Source organism: Hyperolius riggenbachi, chromosome 9 (assembly GCF_040937935.1).
Source record: "Hyperolius riggenbachi isolate aHypRig1 chromosome 9, aHypRig1.pri, whole genome shotgun sequence".
Classification (NCBI taxonomy): domain Eukaryota; kingdom Metazoa; phylum Chordata; class Amphibia; order Anura; family Hyperoliidae; genus Hyperolius; species Hyperolius riggenbachi.
The window spans coordinates 119,965,551-119,984,390 of NC_090654.1; the positions used below are offsets into that span (position 1 = coordinate 119,965,551).

At 43.6% G+C, this 18,840-nt stretch overlaps 1 protein-coding gene across 2 annotated transcripts in view; it reads right to left on the reverse strand.

Moving 5' to 3' along the window:
• Positions 1-18,840, reverse strand: part of BUB1B (BUB1 mitotic checkpoint serine/threonine kinase B) — an 84,887-nt gene that overhangs the window by 46,425 nt on the left and 19,622 nt on the right. For both annotated transcript variants that reach the window (XM_068253434.1, XM_068253435.1), the window contains exons 6-12: positions 16,798-16,967; positions 15,738-15,934; positions 12,116-12,207; positions 9,681-9,898; positions 6,911-7,023; positions 5,357-5,499; positions 1,166-1,209 (exon numbers count right to left, since the gene is read on the reverse strand). In XM_068253434.1, the coding sequence (XP_068109535.1) occupies positions 1,166-1,209; positions 5,357-5,499; positions 6,911-7,023; positions 9,681-9,898; positions 12,116-12,207; positions 15,738-15,934; positions 16,798-16,967 (977 nt within the window). The remainder of the gene's footprint in view (positions 1-1,165; positions 1,210-5,356; positions 5,500-6,910; positions 7,024-9,680; positions 9,899-12,115; positions 12,208-15,737; positions 15,935-16,797; positions 16,968-18,840) is intronic.

An 18,840-nucleotide genomic window follows, 5' to 3' on the forward strand; every position in this document is an offset into this window, starting at 1 on the left:
AGGAATGCAGAATCAACAACTCAGTAATGAGGAATTCCATTGAATGTCACAAGGCCACCACTAGCACAGAACAAAAAAAACTTGGCTTGTGCCCAAGACACAAGTTCTAATCATCATGTCTGGCCAGGATTACGGACTAAAGGTGGCTACTAACGGTCCAATTTCTAGCGAAAAATCGATCAGAAATTCTCAATCGATTACGAACGATTATAAAAAATAGTCGTCCAATTGGATTTTGGTCAAATCAAAATTTGGATTTTTTAGATGGTTGTGATAGATAGGAAGCAAAGATTGGTTTGTTGATGGTGTAGTGAACGATTTTTCATCCGATCAGAATTATCTGATCGCTCGAATGATTTTTCGCTAGAAATTGGATCATTAGTGGCCAGCTTAAGTCCGTTACATGCATTCAATCTTCCAGTGCTGGAGGTTGCCACATGAGACTCAAGTATCCGGTTTAGTAAGCAGATGATTTTGTATGATCTCAGCTAAAGGAGGAAAATGCATGCTCCAACATCACTATGTGTATGCTGCGTAGAGAAGAATGTGAACACTTTCCTTAAGGCTAGTTCCAACTGTAGCCGGCGTGCATCTGAGAGACAGATGCTGCCATTTGCTTTAATGCGAGAACACATCCAAATGCCTCTAGCCATGCACGACTATAGGGATTTGCATGTGTGGTGCGAATTTCTGCTGCAGACTGTCTGTTTCTTTTTCCCCCTCTGCATGTGAATTTGGAGGCAGTCTATTGATTTCAACAGTCTGTGTTTCCCTGTCCGAATTCGCATGCGGGGAAAAGCTTAGAAGACATTGGTCTTGAAGAAGCCCAAATTGCAGGACGAAACGATCATTGACCCTGTTTTGCACCTCTGTCTTTGAAGCGATCTGTGCCGATACCTGCTTATTGTATTGCTCAAAGAGAATGGATTAAAAATGTGAAATTTTATACAAGCATGTTGCTCCTGGTTATAACCTCTCTTTTTGGATTAAATGCTGAGACACAGGCCTGTATACTAAAGCAATATTCAGATTGTTCTTTGGTTGTTCTCCCATTTGAAAGATTATGTATTTATTAAGTATAAACTGAAAATATCAGCATTACTGAATATGCACGCAGACAAACTCACAGTCAAGAGCGCCTGATTATTGGTCAGTTCATACTCACCATTTGAGCAAGGGACATTTTGGTCCTCAGTAAAGACTTCAGTGCTTTAAGGAAATAAAAACAAAATTCTATATTAACATAAAACATCAAAAAAATGTGAATTGGCTTTGGATTGCCATCAATCAGTCCCTTTTTCTTTTGGCTTCAAATGAATATACATGAGAAAGATGATGTTTACGTTCCACAGGACTTAAGGTACGTACACACCTTTGACTTATGTCGTCCATCGAGGATCGGGACCCAATGCCGTTGGGCGACATCGTTGCCCAGGCAAAACAGAAGTGTGTTGGTCGCCGGTTGGGGGGCTGCCGTTCACATGCTTGATTATCTGCTAAGGAGGCGGTTATCAGCCACCTCAGCCAAGCCTGTGTATGAGCCTTTAGAGACCAAAAGACTTGGTAAGGGGCTGGTTCTAGACTTTTTGCTGCCTGAGGCAAACTTGTGAGGAGGAGGAGGATGATGTGTCCCCCCCAAATTGGAATGATCGCACAGAACCCGTCAATTTGCACCGCACGTTATAGCCGAGGTTAACCCCCCCCCAAAAAAACCCTTAGTTTCCCCTGTATAGGTTAGCCAGGTACAGTGGCCCCAGTATACGTTAGCCGGGTACAGTTGCCCCCAAGACAGGTTGGCCAGGCACTCTCTTGACTTCCTGTTTCTTCCTGGTGCTGCCCCCAGACTTCTGCCGCCTAGGGAAGTCACCTCACTTGGCATCACAGGTGGACCGGGCCTGGACTTGGTACCTGCTTGTGCAAACATGATAGCCAAAAGGTCATCATTTCTCAGCGTGGGAGCTGAATAAACCAGATTTTGAATCACAATGACAGCTGTTTACACTCAGCCATTGAATTTTTGCCTTTTAAAATTAACCACTTGCCGACCGCGCACTCATACCGCGCGTCGGCAAAGTGGCAGCTGCAGGACCAGAGACGCAGTTCTGCGTCGCCGGCTGCAGGCTAATTAATCAGGAAGCAGCCGCTCGCGCGAGCGGCTGCTTCCTGTCAATTCACGGCGGGGGGCACCGTGAATAGCCTGCGGGCCGCCGATCGCGGCTCGCAGGCTAAATGTAAACACAAGCGGAAATAATCCGCTTTGTTTACATTGTACGGCGCTGCTGCGCAGCAGCGCCGTAAGGCAGATCGGCGATCCCCGGCCGGGGATCGCCGCCATGTGACAGGGGACAGCCTGTCACTGGCTGCACAGGACGGATAGCGTCCTGTGCAGCCCAGATTGCTAGAGGGGAAAGGTATGAGAGGGAGGGGGGAATTTCGCCGTGGAGGGGGGCTTTGAGGTGCCCCCCCCTGCAACACCCAGGCAAGGCAGGAGCGATCAGACCCCCTCAGCACATCATCCCCCTAGTGGGGAAAAAAGGGGGGCAATCTGGTCGCTCTGCCTGCACCCTGATCTGTGCTGGGGGCTGCACAGCCCACCCAGCACAGATCAGCTAAAACAGCGCTGGTCCTTAAGGGGGGGTAAAGGGTGGGTCCTCAAGTGGTTAATACTTTCACACATATCTATAGGAAGCCACTGCGCTTTCAATTGCTATTTGTTCTGTTGCTGCCATATCATAGCTCATGATACACAGGGCTTTGTGCTATACAGTCAGCATCAGGATCAATGTACACACATATGTGGCCATACAATATGCTGGGTCTCTAACTGAGCATCAGAGTGGTGCAGTACTTTATGATTATTATAACCACAGCAACCATATGTTGAAGGGTTCCAGGTAAATGATACAAGATGACATCTGTTATCTTGACAATTTGTTGAACCATTAAAACTTTGCATTATGGTATCAACTTTATTGATGTATGATCATTAGTGACACTGAAGTGGAAAAAAAAAAAAAACAACTTCGGATTTAATGATTTGTACATGTAGTACTGATAATTGATAGAACATTAGTAGCAAAGAAAATAGTCTCATTTTAATTTTTAGATACATAGCTTTTTTTTTATAACATTGCATAATTCTGTCATATTTGCAATTACAAGCCACTCTGTATTTTGAAGAGGAGCTGTTAGGTATAAGGTCTCAGAGAAAAAAAAACATATCAGTAGCTAAATATTGGCTGTACTTACATTACATATGCATTTCACTGTCCACGTTTGCATTTCACAGAATTTCTGTATAGTATTTGCAGAGATTTATGCTCCTGGCAGTTACTGGCAGGTTCTATCTTTGACTGTCTTGTCTGAAGCCAGTCGTGTTGTAATATTCTCCCTTACCCTGCTTCCTGGTTTATTATTCATTAGCCCTCCCAACTCCCAGCCCTCAGACACTCCCACCAGTCTCTGGTATAAGGGAGGGGGCATATCGCCAGCCCTGCTGTTCTGTCACTCAGCGGCGGTGGGGGGGGAAGGGCGTGTCACCCTGTCAGCTTGGGAGGGGTGGGGGTTGCGGGCAATGTCGCTCTGTCAGCCTGGGGGTGTGGGGGATGCGTGCAATGTCGCCTTTTCCGCGGGGGGGGGGGGGTCGGGATGCGATCAATGTCGCTCTGTCAGCCTGGGGGAGGGGGATGCGTGCAATGTCGCTGTCAGCGGGGGGGGGGGGGGGATGCGGGCAATGTCGCTCTGTCTGTGTGTGTGTGGGGGGGCTTGTGCGGGTGATCTGACTGTCAGTCTGGGGGGGGGGGGGGCCTGGGGTGCAGGTGATGTCACTGTCAGTCCAGGGGGCGGGGCTTTTGCGGGTGATGTCGCTGTCAGTCGGGGGGGGGGGGGAGGGGACACTGCAGGCGACGTCACTGTCAAACAGGGGGGGGGGGGGTCTGTCACTGTCAGTCGGGGGGAGGGGGGGTTTGGTGCGGGGTCTGACATTCAGATGTCTGTGGAAGGGTGGGATAGAGGAAGCAGCCGGATAAATTAATTAGGGAGGGATAGGGAAATGAAGGGGAGGAACAGGGAGGGCAGTAGGGAGAAAAAAAAAAAAACCCTCCCAGCATGCTCTGCAACTACTCACGTGCGGCCTGCGGCCTCCTTAGCAGCCTGGGGATAAAGATGATTGCTGTTCAGCCACAAAAAAGTAAGACAGATTTTTAACTTCAGTATTGCCTTTTTGGCTACCTTCCAAACTGTTTAACATAGGAGAATAGAGATTTAAATTAGCTTTACTTTAAGAGCTAATGACCCTTTCAACTTCCGTGCAGTAAAAATCGTATGTAAATCTGTCTCTGTTTCTTTGATGCTGCCAATGTCTCCTGCTGTACAAAATTCATGTAAGTATACTTATGGCTAGCTGCATCCATGTGCATCAATTTGCATTCAAATTATAGATTAGGACTAGTACATGATTTGCATCTGATTTGCATTCAAGGCATGTATTTAGCCCTGTGGGGCTCTGCATGCCTCTGTTGGTCTACAATTTATTTGCAGCCTATGAGCGCTGTCATTTGTTTGATGTCTGTTTCCTTGATGAATAAGTGCTCCCAAAACCAGCGACCCAAGTTGGGTCAGAGAGCTTAGAAAGGCTCTTTTGCATAGATAACAACTGAAGTTTCTTAAAGAGACACTAACAATAAAAACGTTCCCCTGGGGGGTACTCACCTCGGGAGGGGGAAGCCTCTGGATCCTAATGAGGCTTCCTCAGTCCTCCTCTGTCCCATGGGTGTCTCGCTGCAGTCCTCCAAACAGCGGTCCGACAGCCTGTTCAATATTTATCTTTTCAGGCTCCAGCAGGGGCACCGTTACGGCTCTTCTGACAGAGATAGGCGGAAATAGCCGATCTCTGTCAGGTCCGCTCTACTGCGCAGGAGACTTGCACCTGTGCAGTAGAGCGGCCTGACGGAGATCTGCTATTTCCACCTATCTCCGTGTGAAAGAGCGGATACTGCGCCTGTGCTGGAGCCAAAAGGTAAATATTTACATCGGGAGGATTTTCGCCGCCACCGTGGGACCGAGGAGGACGGGGGAAGCCTTAATAGGATCCGGAGGCTTCACCCACCCGAGGCGAGTACCCCCTAGTGGAGGTTTTTTGTTACAGATTTTCTTTAACTCTTCCTGTACTGGAAACACTATTAGACTTATATCTGTGCTACTAATGTTGTATTTCTTAGCTGTACTACGCATACAAATCATCTCATAAGTTTATTTTCACTTCAGATTTCCTTTAAACGCATTAATAAATATTGCAGTGTTTGCAGCACATACTGGTTGTTACTCTTGTTTTTTTGCGCTTTCAATTGAAACCTGCCTTGGCAATGGAACAGCGGAGAAGGAACACCAGCCAGGTTTGATGTTGTCTTCATCTAGCGGAGCAGATCTACTGGGCATGGCGTCCTGCCGAAGCTCACTTTCAGCTGTCTCAGGTAGTCCGCTGGTCTCAGACTCTGCAGGCTGTGGAAAGTCATTACACCATCAGTGCACTGAAACTGTACTGATTAAAATACAACCAAAACTGAGGATACAGATATTCTGCGCCTCAGTTTCTTCACAACATACAGCAAGACCAACCAATAACAGATAAGGAAAGGCTAAAAACAAAAACATGAGGAAAATATGGCCTCTTGACGACCAGCTAACGCCGATTGGCGTAAACTGGTCGTCTGCAAGTTTCTTTCCATGTCCGTTCACGGAGGCTGTCTCCGTGAACAGCTGGAGAGCCGCCGATCGCGGCTCGCCAGGAAAATGTAAACACGCGGGGAAGAAATCCCTGCTGTTTACATCATACGGCGCTGCTGCGCAGCAGCGCCGTAAGGCAGATCGGCGATCCCCGGCCTCTGATTGGCCGGGGATCGCCGTCATTTGATAGGCTGAAGCCTATCCTACAATGCGCAGGACGGATATCCGTCCTGCGCAGCTCAGAGGGGAAGGGAGAGGGAGGGAGAGGGACGGAGCGCTGAAAACGCTGCGGAGGGGGGCTTTGAAGAGCCTCCCCCGCAAAGCGCAGAGAGCCTGCGGCGATCAGACCCCCCCCAGCAGGACATCCCCCTAGTGGGGAAAAAAGGGGGTAAGTCTGATCGCCCTGGCTAAAACCTGATCTGTGCTGCGGGCTGGAGAGCCTACGCAGCACAGATCAGCCAGAAAGCCACTGGTCGGCAAGTGGTTAAATCCCCAGCTTAGTCAGCTTCTTATATGCATTGAACACAACATGATTTTAAAACATGCAGAAAATTTTTTTGTTTGTTTTTTTTTTACTATGCAGAAAAACACGTCTCTGGAAAACTAAGAATCAAACTGCCCGTTTCACTAGTTTATAATTTATTAATGACACAGTCAGCCTAAAAATACCCTTAAAGCGGAACTGTAAATGTCCCTGAAATTACCAGGCTACAAAAGCACCATACATGGACAACTGTGCAGCGCACAACAGAATATACCCAGCTCCTCCCTCTGAGATTTCCCAGTGTACTTTCCAGGCTCTTTTAGCCAGGTGCTCCACCCGGCTAGTTTTGGTGAGCACCCGGCTGTTATCTGCTCACCTCTTCCTCTGAGGCAAGCAGAGAAGCACCTGCCCTGCATTATCTTATCTCGCCCGACCCGGCTACTTTTTCATGTCACCCGGCTACTTTTTCATGACACCCAGCTGGAAAAAAACATCTGGGGAGAACACCGATTTCCCTAGTTTTTAATCAACAGTCAAGACCATTAACATGTAACAATGCAATGCAATGCCATAATAATGAACTGACTAAAGGAGCAATTTTATGTACTGCAGACACAATGGTAAATTTGTCAGGTGATTACAAACTTTCTACAATTAACAGCATGCAGGGCAATTCCTGCCCTCCCACAACTTGTTCTTTACCTGCACAATCATGTGCTCCTGGCTGTTAACTGGCGAACCCTTTAATTTCTTCTCCATTTCTTCTATCTGCTTCTCCATCTCCTGACGACGTTGTGCACTGGCCAGGAGATCTTCTGTAAAGTCAGAGTACAAACAGTGCTCATTACTTTGTTATAAAAGTCAGTTACTAGTGGGTCCAGTTACAACATTAACTGATCTAATTGACCACTGAGGGGTTTTACCCCTTGAGCACCAGAGCAAGTTTCGCCTTTCAGCACTCCTTCCATTCGTCTATAACTTTATTATTACTTATCGCAATGAAATGAACTATATCTTGCTTTTTCGCCACCAATTAGGCTTTCTTTAGGTGGGACATTATGCCAAGAATTATCTTATTCTAAATGTGTTTTTAAATGGGAAAATAGGAAAAAATGTGGGGGAAAAAATCATTTTTCAGTTTTCACCATTATAGTTTTTAAATAATGCATGCTACTGTAATTAAAATCCATGAAATGTATTTGCCCATTTGTCCCGGTTATTACACAGTTTAAATTATGTCCATATCACAATGTTTGGCGCCAATATTTTATTTGGAAATAAAGGTGCATTTTTTTCAGTTTTGTGTTCATCCCTAATTACAAGCCCAAAGTTTATAAAGTAACAGTGTTGTACCCTCTTGACAAAATATTTAAAGAGTTCAGTCCCTAAGGTAACTATGTTTTTTTTATTGTAATTTTTTTTCTTTTTATTAAAAAATAAATAAATTGGGGAGTGTGGGAGGTAATGAGTTAATTTATAGTGTAAAAGTATGTATTTGTATATGAAAAATGTTTTGGATGTAGTTTTACTATTTGGCCACAAGACGGCCACAGTAACTTTTTGTGAATGCGTCCTGTAAGCGTCGGAAGTACGCTTACAGGACGTTCAATGGGGTTGGGAAACTTTTTTTTCACAATGATCGCGCTGCTTCTCATAGAAGCAGCCGATCATTGCTGGGGGGCTGAGATCAACGAACGGGAATGGTTTTTCCCGTTCATTGATCTCAGGGCGAGCGGCCGGCGGCGTGCACGAGCGAACGGGAGCGCGTACAGCGGCGGTAGGTGCGTATATCTACGCTCGTGGTGGGGAAAGGGTGTTAAAGAGATACTGAAGCGAAAAAAAAAATTATGATATGATTTGTATGTGTAGTACAGCTAAGAAATAAAACATTAAGATCAGATACATCAGTCTAATTGTTTCCAGTACAGGAAGAGTTGAGAAACTCCAGTTGTTATCTCTATGCAAACAAGCCATTAAGCTCTCCGACTAAGTTAGTCGTGGAGAGGGCTGTTATCTGACTTTTATTATCTCAACTGTAAGTGAACGGTTTACTTTTTCTCTGCTAGAGGAGAGGTCATTACTTCACTGACTGCTCTGAAAGACTGATTTTGAATGCTGAGTGTTGTGTAATCTGCACATATTATAGAATGATGCAATGTTAGAAAAAACACTATATACCTGAAAATAAAAGTATGAGAATATTTCCTTGCTGCTAATATTCTAGTAATTATTCATAGTACACAACCAATTCACTATATCATATTTTTTTTCCGCTTCAGTGTCTCTTTAAAAGGAGCGTAGATATATGCACTGGTGGTGGGCAAGTGGTTAATATTTCAACCCACCCTACTGCTACAAGTCAACTTGCTGCATTGCCTGTTTGTGTGATTTTGTGCCCTCCATAACCCTTGCATGTTAGAGTGCTTAAAGAGGAACTCCAGTGAAAATTATGTAATAAAAAAAGTGCTTCATTTTTACAATAATTATGTATAAATGATTTAGTCAGTGTTTGCCCATTGTAAAATCTTTTAAATCACCGATTTACATTCTGACATTACATGGTGACATTTTTACCGTTGGCAGGTGATGTAGCGGCTGCATGCTTTTTTTGGCAGTTGGAAACCGCTGTAAACAGCCATTTCCCACGATGCAACATGGTTCACAGACAGGAAACTGCCAGGAGTACCACAGTCCTCAGAGTTTCTTGTGGGAGGGGTTTCACTACAATATCAGTCATACAGCACCCCCTGATGGTCTGTTTGTGAAAAGGAATAGATTTCTCATGTAAAAGGGGGTATCAGCTACTGATTGGGATAAAGTTCAATTCTTGGTTGGAGTTTTTCTTTAACTGAAAAAGGTTTTTGCGGAACAGTAATACCGCTGAACTATGGATACTGATGCATAGTGTAATTTCCAGGACAAGTCCATTTGCACCTCCATGTCTTTCACAAATGGCATCTATGCTATACAGTGGGATGAAGGAAGGCAAATCAGGGCAGCCACATGAACCTGCAAATTAGTGAAAAAGACAGACCCTGGAAAAAAGACAGAACTGGTGTCAATCCATTCCACCAATATCTATTTTACATACTTCAGGTAGTCCCCGGTTAACGAGATAGGGACTCTGTAGGTTCATTCTTAACCTGAATCTGTTCTTAAGTCAGAACATTGTGCCATATCTGTCCCCTGTATCCCCCTCTGTGTCACCTCTATCCCCTGTACCTGCTTAAACAAGTTTAAAAGCCTTTTTGTTGTGGTTTTTGAGAAAATAGATTTAAAAAAATTGAGACTTTTTTAACTTGTTCCCACTAAATTGAATCCAGGCCGTTCCTATCACTCAAGTTGGGCATTCATAAGTCTACCTGTATCTTCAATTATTATCACTGTACAAAAGCCTTCCTCTCTATCAGTCAGTCCTTAAAGTTCTAAGATCCCCGTAGAGCAAGTTGTGGATCAAATAAGATTGCAGTACCTTCTCTTTTTTTGCGGACCTTCATCATGTAAATTTCTGCCCGAATTTCTTCAAAGGTGAATTCTTCCACTCCAGCAAAGATTTTGTCTTTACAGTACATGGCCACTTCTTTCTTCTCTTGTGAGCTGCTCTGAAGCCGCTGCAGCGGGTCTTCTTCCTTACTGGGCTTCCGAGCACTCAGGACACTGGTTATGGAGGGGTTAATTTTGCATGGAGTTCTAGGAGAACATACAGAAATAGATTGAAATGTGTGTGATGCACATAGGAGCTTCAAATTGGTACTGCATATAAACATGTTAATTTCATGCCACATCTCAGTACAGGTACAATTTAACCACTTAAGCCCAAAGGGTTGTTTATTTTTTTGCATCTGAGCAACTTTCACCTCCCATTCATTTGCCAATAACTTTATCACTACTCATCACAATGAATTGGTCTATAGCTTGTTTTTTTCCACCACCAATTAGGCTTTCTTTGGGTGATACATTTTGCTAAGAATTATTTTATTCTAAATCCATTTTAAACAGGAATATTAAGAAAGAAATGAAAAAAAAAATATTTCTCAGTTTTTGGCCATTATAGTTTGAAATGAATACATGCCACCGTAATTAAAGCCTATGTATTTTATTTGCCCATTTGTCCCGCTTATTACATCATTTAAATTTTGTCCCTATCACAATGTATGGTGCCGATATTTTATTTGGAAATAAAGGTGCATTTTTTCAATTTGCGTCCATCACTATTTACAAGCCCAAATTTAAAAAATTATATTAATATACTCCTTTGACATGCATATTTAAAAAGTTCAGACCCTAAGGTAACAATTGTATTTTTTATTTACTTTTTTGTATTAAAAATTGTATGTGGGTAATTTTTGGTGTGGGAGGTAAACAGCCAATTTGAAATGTAAAAAAAAAAATGTATTAATTTATTAAAAAAAAAATAAATGGATGTGTGTGTGGTTCTACTATTTCGCCACAAGATGGTCACAGTTAAGTCCTGGAAGCGTGATCGTACTCTTCCAGGAAGAACGAAGACAGGGAACTTTTTGTAACTCAGAAACAGGGCTGTGGAGTCGATACAAAAATCTTCCGACTCCAACTCCGACTCCTCAGTTTCTGAAACCACGACTCCGACTCCAACTCCGGGTACCCAAAATTGCTTAGACTCCGACTCCTCGACTCCGACTCCTTAGTCTAATACTTAACAGGACTGTGGATTGTTTACAAAAATCATGAGACCCAGACTCCTTAGTTTCTGAAACCACGACTCAGACTCCAACTACAACTACAACATTGCCCCGACTCCGACTCCACAGCCCTGCTCAGAAAACCCTTTTTTTTCTGCAGGGGGCTTCGATCAACGAATGGGATCTATAATCCCATTCACTGATCGCTGGGCTAAAGGCTGGCGGCGGGAGTGCACTCAGCCCAACTGGACAAGAATGTTCATCTAGTTGGGCTTAAGTGGTTAAAGGAAATGTAATGACTTAAAGAGACATTGAAATGAAAAAAATAATTATGATATAATGAATTGTATGTGCAGTACAGATAATTAATAGAACATTAGTAGGAAAGAAAATAGTCTCATGTTTTTATTTTCAGTTATATAGGTTTTTTTTTATAACATTGCATCATTCTCTAATATTTGCAGTTTACACACTACACTCAGCATTTTAAATGATTTCACAGGGCAGGGTAATGAACTTTTGAACTTAACTCTGCAGAAAAACAAAATACAGTGACAGACACTTGAGATAATAAGCTTCAGAATACAGATGTCTCTGCGACTTTGAAAGATGTGGAGCTCAGATAAGCTCTTTTGCATAGATAACTGGAGTTTCTTAATGCTGGGAATACACAATGAGATCGGACATGTCAGAAATTATCTATCGAACCATCTATCTGCCAAAAAATCTCATGGTGCATTCCCAGCATAACTATTCCTGTAATGGAAACAATATTAGTCTCATATGTCTGCTGCTAATGTTTAAATTCTCAGATGTACTACACATACAAATTATTATATCATAGGTTTATTATCAATTAAAAAAGTTTTTCACTTACCTGGGGTTTCTGCCAGCTCCCTGCTGCCTCCCTGTGCCCGCACGGTCTTTAAATGATCCTCCGACTCACACCAAAACACCCCCACCCAACCCTTCCCCCCCCCCCGTGGCTAAGTTTTATGATTGCGGACTTGCAAGTTGTTGGCCACTGCGCCTGCATGTCCCAGGCCAGGCACAGTGCGCAGGCGCATTTCAAGAAAACATGCTCCTGGGAACGTGATCATGCGCGCGGCCACGGCGGGGGACCAGAGGATCGTTCAGAGACGGTGCGGGCACAAGGAGGCTTGCAGGGGACTGGCAGAAGCCCCAGTTAAGTGAAACTCTTCTTTAAGTCATTGCAGGTTTCGTTTAAGACAAATAAAACACTTACACTATCTGCTGCTCTGCCATCTCATCCACATAGGGTGTGAAGCTGGGAAGGCTCAGAGCGGGATCATGACTGGAGCTCTGGTTGCGTGAGGACTGAAATAACAAAATAGCAATCGTATATGAAAACAAAGTCAGTCTATACAGATTTTCAGTCAATTTTGTTTTTGGTTGTACAGGACCTCAACAGTACCCTAAGTAATACTTATGCTGACATCGATATATACTTAAAGCAGACCCAAACCAAACATTTTTTTAATACAAAATATTTCGTTGCACCACTCTGACACATACAAAGATAAATAAACTCTCCTTCAAGCCTATGAGCATTCCAGTGCATACTTTTCACCCTTCTCTTTTCATAACTAGGGTTATACAGGTGGCAACCATTAGCTATTCCTCCTTTGCCGGACACCATCTACTCCACCAGTTTGCCGGATTCTGTCCCAGCAATATGAAAGGGAGGGGTTCCTCCAATAAATGTAAAATATTTTATATTTGTCATCAAGCAACTGAAAAAAGGCTGCGATTTATTATTATAATTTAGAAAATTGATTGTATTTCTGAAATCTTGTATTTTTAATTTGGGTCTACTTTAAAGTAGGATAAAAACTTACATAACATTCAATAAACATGTGTTTTCCTACTTTATTAACGATAGTTAAATTTCCTTCTGTGCACAAGTAATAATTGCCTGTCTGCAAATTTCCAAAAAAACTGTTTATTTGCTGTGAAAGCTGTAATTTCATTCCATAGGTGCTGTATTTATATATTAAAATCTATCTAGTGATCACTTCTCAGCTCCGTTTCAGTAGTTTGTTATGTTTACTAAATGTAGCTGACAAAGGAAACAAGATAATGTCATCACCTCTTCTAATGCAGCCAGAAGCTGCCCACTGAAGCAAGAAGCTTTCCACTGAAGTACAGAGTGCTGTGTTTAACTGTTTGAATGCTGTTCTGCTACAATTTGTGTGGTAGTAGATTTTATGCTGTAAATCTTTTTAGCACGAAGAGGAAATGCTGCGTTTCATACCACTAAAGTGTTTATCCATCTAACGATGTATGGACCAATCAACCAAGAGACAGATCTCTCTCTGATTAGAGAGAGATCTGTTGGATGGCCACACACACTGCAGGCCGATTCCTGATCAATTTCAGCATGAAATCTCTCGGGAATCAGCCTAGTGATACCTTATCCACCATCTCCGTTGCTGTCCCACCAAATTATTATTATTATTATTGATTTATAAAGCGCCAACATATTCCGTGGCGCTGTACAAAGAAAGAAACAAACATGGGGGACATAATACAGACAATGGTGTACACTAATATACACGATACATAATGACAAAATACAAAAAATGATACAGCATACAAAATACAGAAGTGGTAATGACAGTGATAAAAATAACATGATGAATAAAATGTATAATGTTTTCTAAGACACAAAAGGGGGAGAGAGCCCTGCCCTTGCGAGCTTACAATCTAAAGGGAATGGGGGGAAACAAGAGGAGGGGTAGTATACGATAAAATATATAAAGGCAGTGTGTTTTAGGATACCTAGTAGGAGTGCAATTTGGTCTTAGGACAAAGGGAAGTGGCTTAAAGGGATACTGTAGGGGGGGTCGGGGGAAAATGAGCTGAACTTACCCTACTTCTAATGGTCCCCTGCAGACATCCTGTGTTGGCGCAGCCACTCCCCAATGCTCCGGCCCCGCCTCTGGTTCACTTCTGGAATTTCTGACTTTAAAGTCAGAAAACCACTGCGCCTGCGTTGCCGTGTCCTCGCTCCCGCTGATGTCACCAGGAGTGTACTGCGCAGACACAGACCATACTGGGCCTGCGCTGTGCGCTCTTGATGACATCAGCGGGATCGAGGACACAGCAACGCAGGCGCAGTGGTTTTCTGACTTTAAAGTCAGAAATTCCAGAAGTGAACCGGAGGCGGGGCCGGAGCATCGGTGAGCGGCTGCACGGGCACAGGATGTCTGCGGGGGACCATTAGAAGCCCCGGGTAAGTTCATCTCATTTTCCCCTGACCCCCCTACAGTATCCCTTTAAGGTAGCGCATATGCTTGTCGAAACAAATGAGTTTTTAGAGAGCGTTTAAAAGTAACAAAGGTTGGCGAGTGACTGATGTGTTGTGGTAGGGGATTCCAGAGAAGGGGTGAAGCGCGTGCAAAATCTTGTAAGCGTGAGTGTGAGGAGGTGATTCTAGAGAACAACAGAAGATCGTGTGCAGATCTGAGATTGCGATTGGGTTTGTATCTGGAAATTAGTGAGGATATGTACCGGGGAGAGAGATTGTGGAGAGTTTTGTAGATTAGAGTTAGGAGTTTGAACGGGATCCTCTGCTTAATTGGCAGCCAGTGAAGAGTTTGACAGAGAGGGTCAGCAGAGGAAGAGCGAGAAGAAAGATGAATGAGACGAGCAGCTGAGTTCAGTACCGACTGGAGCGGGGCCAGTTTGTTAGAAGGTAGTCCACAAAGTAGTACGTTGCAGTAGTCCAGACGAGAAATTATAAGAGCATGCATTACATTTTGGTTGTGTCTTGAGTGAGAAAGGGACGGATGCGAGATATATTTTTGAGTTGGAAAGGTTAATGTATCCCCCCCAACCCATGCCCGTGCATTAAAATCTCTGACCTGTCTGGCTGTGAGTCCAGCTGCTTCTTCTCTCTCACTTGCGCTCCCTCGTGGCTGCCACGAATAGCACATGGTATCATGTGACATCACACTCATGCCAACGCGTCAGCCATGGGGAAGTGCAAGTGAGGAAGTAGCAGCTGGATTCGCGGTGGCTGAACACGTGAGAGACTAATACATGGGCACAACATTTTGGTGTGGGGGGACAGCAGCCAGGGGTTCTGCCTTGTTCATCACTTGCCCTGATATCGCACGCCATTACCGCCGCATACCCAATTGACAACGTCGACCCAATATTTTCCAGTTTGCTTGATTCTAATGGAAAATCTTGGACAAGCTGTATTAAGCAAGCTGGAAAATCATCGATTGGGTATGCTTGTTGCAGACCCAATTTTCATCCAAAAATTATCAAATTAGTTGGTCGACTGGCCGCAAAATGGATCGCATGATGTATGGCCAGCTTTAGACTTATCACATCCAATCAAACTTTTGATTGGGGGAGGGCAGGAGATGCGCAGCTGGGGAGTACATGAGAGTTATGTGCAATCAATAGCCAATAGCACTGTACTGCATAAAGCAGCACAAACCTAGCAACAGTGCAATAGAAATCTGATCATATCCTGCTAGAATCTCATCTAATAGGGTGGTGCAATGCTGTAGACCAGTGAAACTATCAATATCAAGAGCTTTCCTGATCATCTTCCAATCATAGTGTAAAGTAGCCTTTAGGATGGGAGGAACAGATACCAGATAGAGTTGTTACAGTAGCCATCTTTGTTTTCATGTGTTTTTTCTGCATATGTTTCAAGGCAGTAAACTAGGTTGAAAGGAGTAGCCTTATTTTTGCAGTATAACTAATATGGTAAAGAGAAATGATCAACCATAAAAAGAACCATTCAAGGAAAAGGCTTTCATCTAACACACTATCACATAACTGTTCTTTGCTTCATAAATAAGCTTAGAGAGGTGTTCTCGTCTTACCTTGCCCGAGTTCCAAGGACCGGCCTTTTGTTCATTCTCCTTAGCCCGTGATGGAGGTAATGCTGCCCAGGGTTGGCCAGCTGCTGGTTGACCCCCACTGGCGGGGATGCTTGCATTTTCATCAAACACAGCAAAGCGCGGACGACTGGGGATTTGTTGAGGTGGAGCCATCGAAGTACTCAGACTCTGGCCACGAGCTAAAAATAAATAATAATAATAATATCAATCACAAAAGCAATTTTGGCTTCTGACAAAGCACAGCCTATGATCTGCTGCTCCCTGGTGGAGTAATGATTTCAGTGGCTTTGACTAAAACAGGTTTTATTTCTTGGGGGGGGGGGGGGGGGCAACATGTTTGCCCCATGTTGAATTTTTGAGACTTCAAAAAATTGTTTAAAGCACTGTGGCATTAATTCACCTAGTATTACCACATTCAGTAATGCAGAAAACAGTTGATTTTACCGCAAAGTTCGTAAAATGCTAATTCACCAAAGCTGGTAACGCATTCAAAGTTACCGACTAGTGAGGTAAATTACAGACTTTTGCAGAAAATATCTCACCTGTCAAGAAATGGCAATTCACAAAGATCAGAGCATTCACTAAATCAGGTAAAAATGTTTGGTATTTATCTCCAGCTCTGACCTGTCGGTAACTAGCAACCAGCATGGAGCACTGTAAAAACAGCGCAGGAGATATGGGCACAGCAGGCGCCACCATAGGACAGTATTCACAGTATGCACAGTATTCCCTGGACTGGAGGACTTTCTGGGCATATTGCAGAAGATCCAGGAGTCGGAGGACGACGACGAGGGAGCTATAAGCCTGGAGGGGGCTGGAGGAAGCCCCAAGTATGTATATTTTTTTTCTCCCTCACCATCTCAAGTTTTCTTTACTGAAAACAGGGAGGAGTAAGAAAGCAACGAGCAGCAGTAAGTGCTTTGCCCCACAATTTAATCTCAAAGTTTTATTTCACTTCTGGTTTGCTTTAACATCCCGTATATTACTACGAAAGTGCTTTTACTATCAAAACCTGGAGTTCTCCTTTAAAAATGGAACCTACGTTTTGTAGCATCTCCCACTCGGCTCACGGGAGCTCTTGCTATGTTTTTTCCTCTGGCTTTTAAATCCGCCAATGAGTTGCGCTGATGTTCAGAGGGTTCAGGGCTCTCAGCATCTCCTTCATCAGAGAGACTTTGTAAAACCTGACGGGAAACTCGAGCCTGGAACTGTCTGCAAGAGAGGTTATTTTTAAATCAGTAATGGGATTTTACAAGAGTCCAAACCAATTTGACTTGCCCAGCATTCATTACTATAAAATCCGTGGGATAAATCCCGCACAGCCAACTGATAGATCTGCGAGTAGCGGTTATAGAGTAGCAGCCTTCTGTAGATGGACTACATGAATGATCATTTCCAGCAACAGAAGTACATTTTGTAGCCAGATTGAAGGAGTACCTAAGGGGAAAATGACAGAGCTATGTCCTTAATTAGGCCAGATTGGGGACGAGGGGTTGAATACAAACCATTCTGATGTCTTTGGGACACAGGTGACACTCCACCCACCTCCTCTGCTGTGCGGCGGTGGCCATGTTTCTGAATTTCTTCGGAGACCTCTGTCAGGCATGGCCACGGCCCTGCCCCACCTCGGCAGCCACAAATATGACCTGCCTGGAGGGATGATGTCCAGACAAGTAGGCATTAAACCCTGCAACTCCCCCATCCTCTATAATTTAGACAGAACCTGTAATTTACACCTCAAGTACTCTTTAAGAAACCTCAGTGAAAGGAATGTGGAAGTGGCTAGTGCAATTCCAGGTTTAAAAAGGTCATGCTGGTAGGATATATGAAGCATTGTGTTGGATAGGTATGCACCAGTGGATGTACAAAATGATCAGTATGACTGAATTACTCATTGTCTTTAAGAAGGGGCCACATGTGACACCAAAAACATTACATCATGCTTTCTACCAATAAATTCAATTAAACAAATGTTCATTACTACTCTTTGGGATCCTGACCTATATATTGATTGAATTCTGTGTGTTGGTGGGGTCTCAGGTAGTAAGGAGCACACAGATTGTACTGGCTGACACAGTTTCAGCAGTTGGACTTACACACATGAAACAGGCATGCAGCTGGTGGAGCCACTGTTAATGAAGTAAACCCAATCTGCACGGTATTGCTGAGAGAATGATTCAGTTTGTACTAAAAAGATAGTACAAAAAAAGAACATGAGTTCATAGAATGCATATAGAGGAGGCACTCAAGGTAACTAGTAGCAAAAGAATAAAAACAAGCAAAACATTTTCCCCACAAATGTGTCAGTTCTATATTTACAAGGGTTTTTTCATTGGTACATCTACAACTGGTTTCGCAGGTCTGGACCACTTCCTCAGATGTTGTGTCTGAAAGAGGTGGCGTTATACTGTGCACAATACATGCAAATATACATACATTTGTATTTGTTGTCTTATGGTATGATACCACCTCTTTCAAGCATAATACCCAAGGAAGTGGTTCAGACCTGCAAAACGCATTGTAAACATGATATCTATCTATCGGACACAGACCCATTTGTGAGGCAAAAGTGATTCTAAATATGCATTCTATAGACTCAAGTTGTTAGATTTGCAATCGGTTTCGTCCCACCCTCTTCCCCCCCAATCAACTCTAACCTGCAGTTTGGAGCACGACCAGAAGAACCCAAAGACCCGAGTGAGAAGGGCTTTTGCTACAAGCAATGAATCTACTTCCAAATGGGCATCCACCCAGTGTGAGAAGTTTATAACTTACAAAGGGTTCCATTGTTCACCTCTGAATGTGCAGCAAAAAAGTCAGTGGCAGTCCCAATCTGGGAGCGGACATTTACTCAACCCACCCCAAGCAGGCAGCAGTCAACCTCCATTCCTTGTGTAGGGCTCCCTGCTCGGAAAATATATGGGTGGAGTGAAGATTAAGGACCATTCTCTATGGTACGGGTTCTACCTTGGTGACACAGCAGCTAAACAGGTAAAAAGTGAAGATGGAAATCAAATTTTCTTTAGCCAGTTGGTGTCTCCTGATCAGCTGAAATGACAGACAACTCAAATATGCCATCATGCGA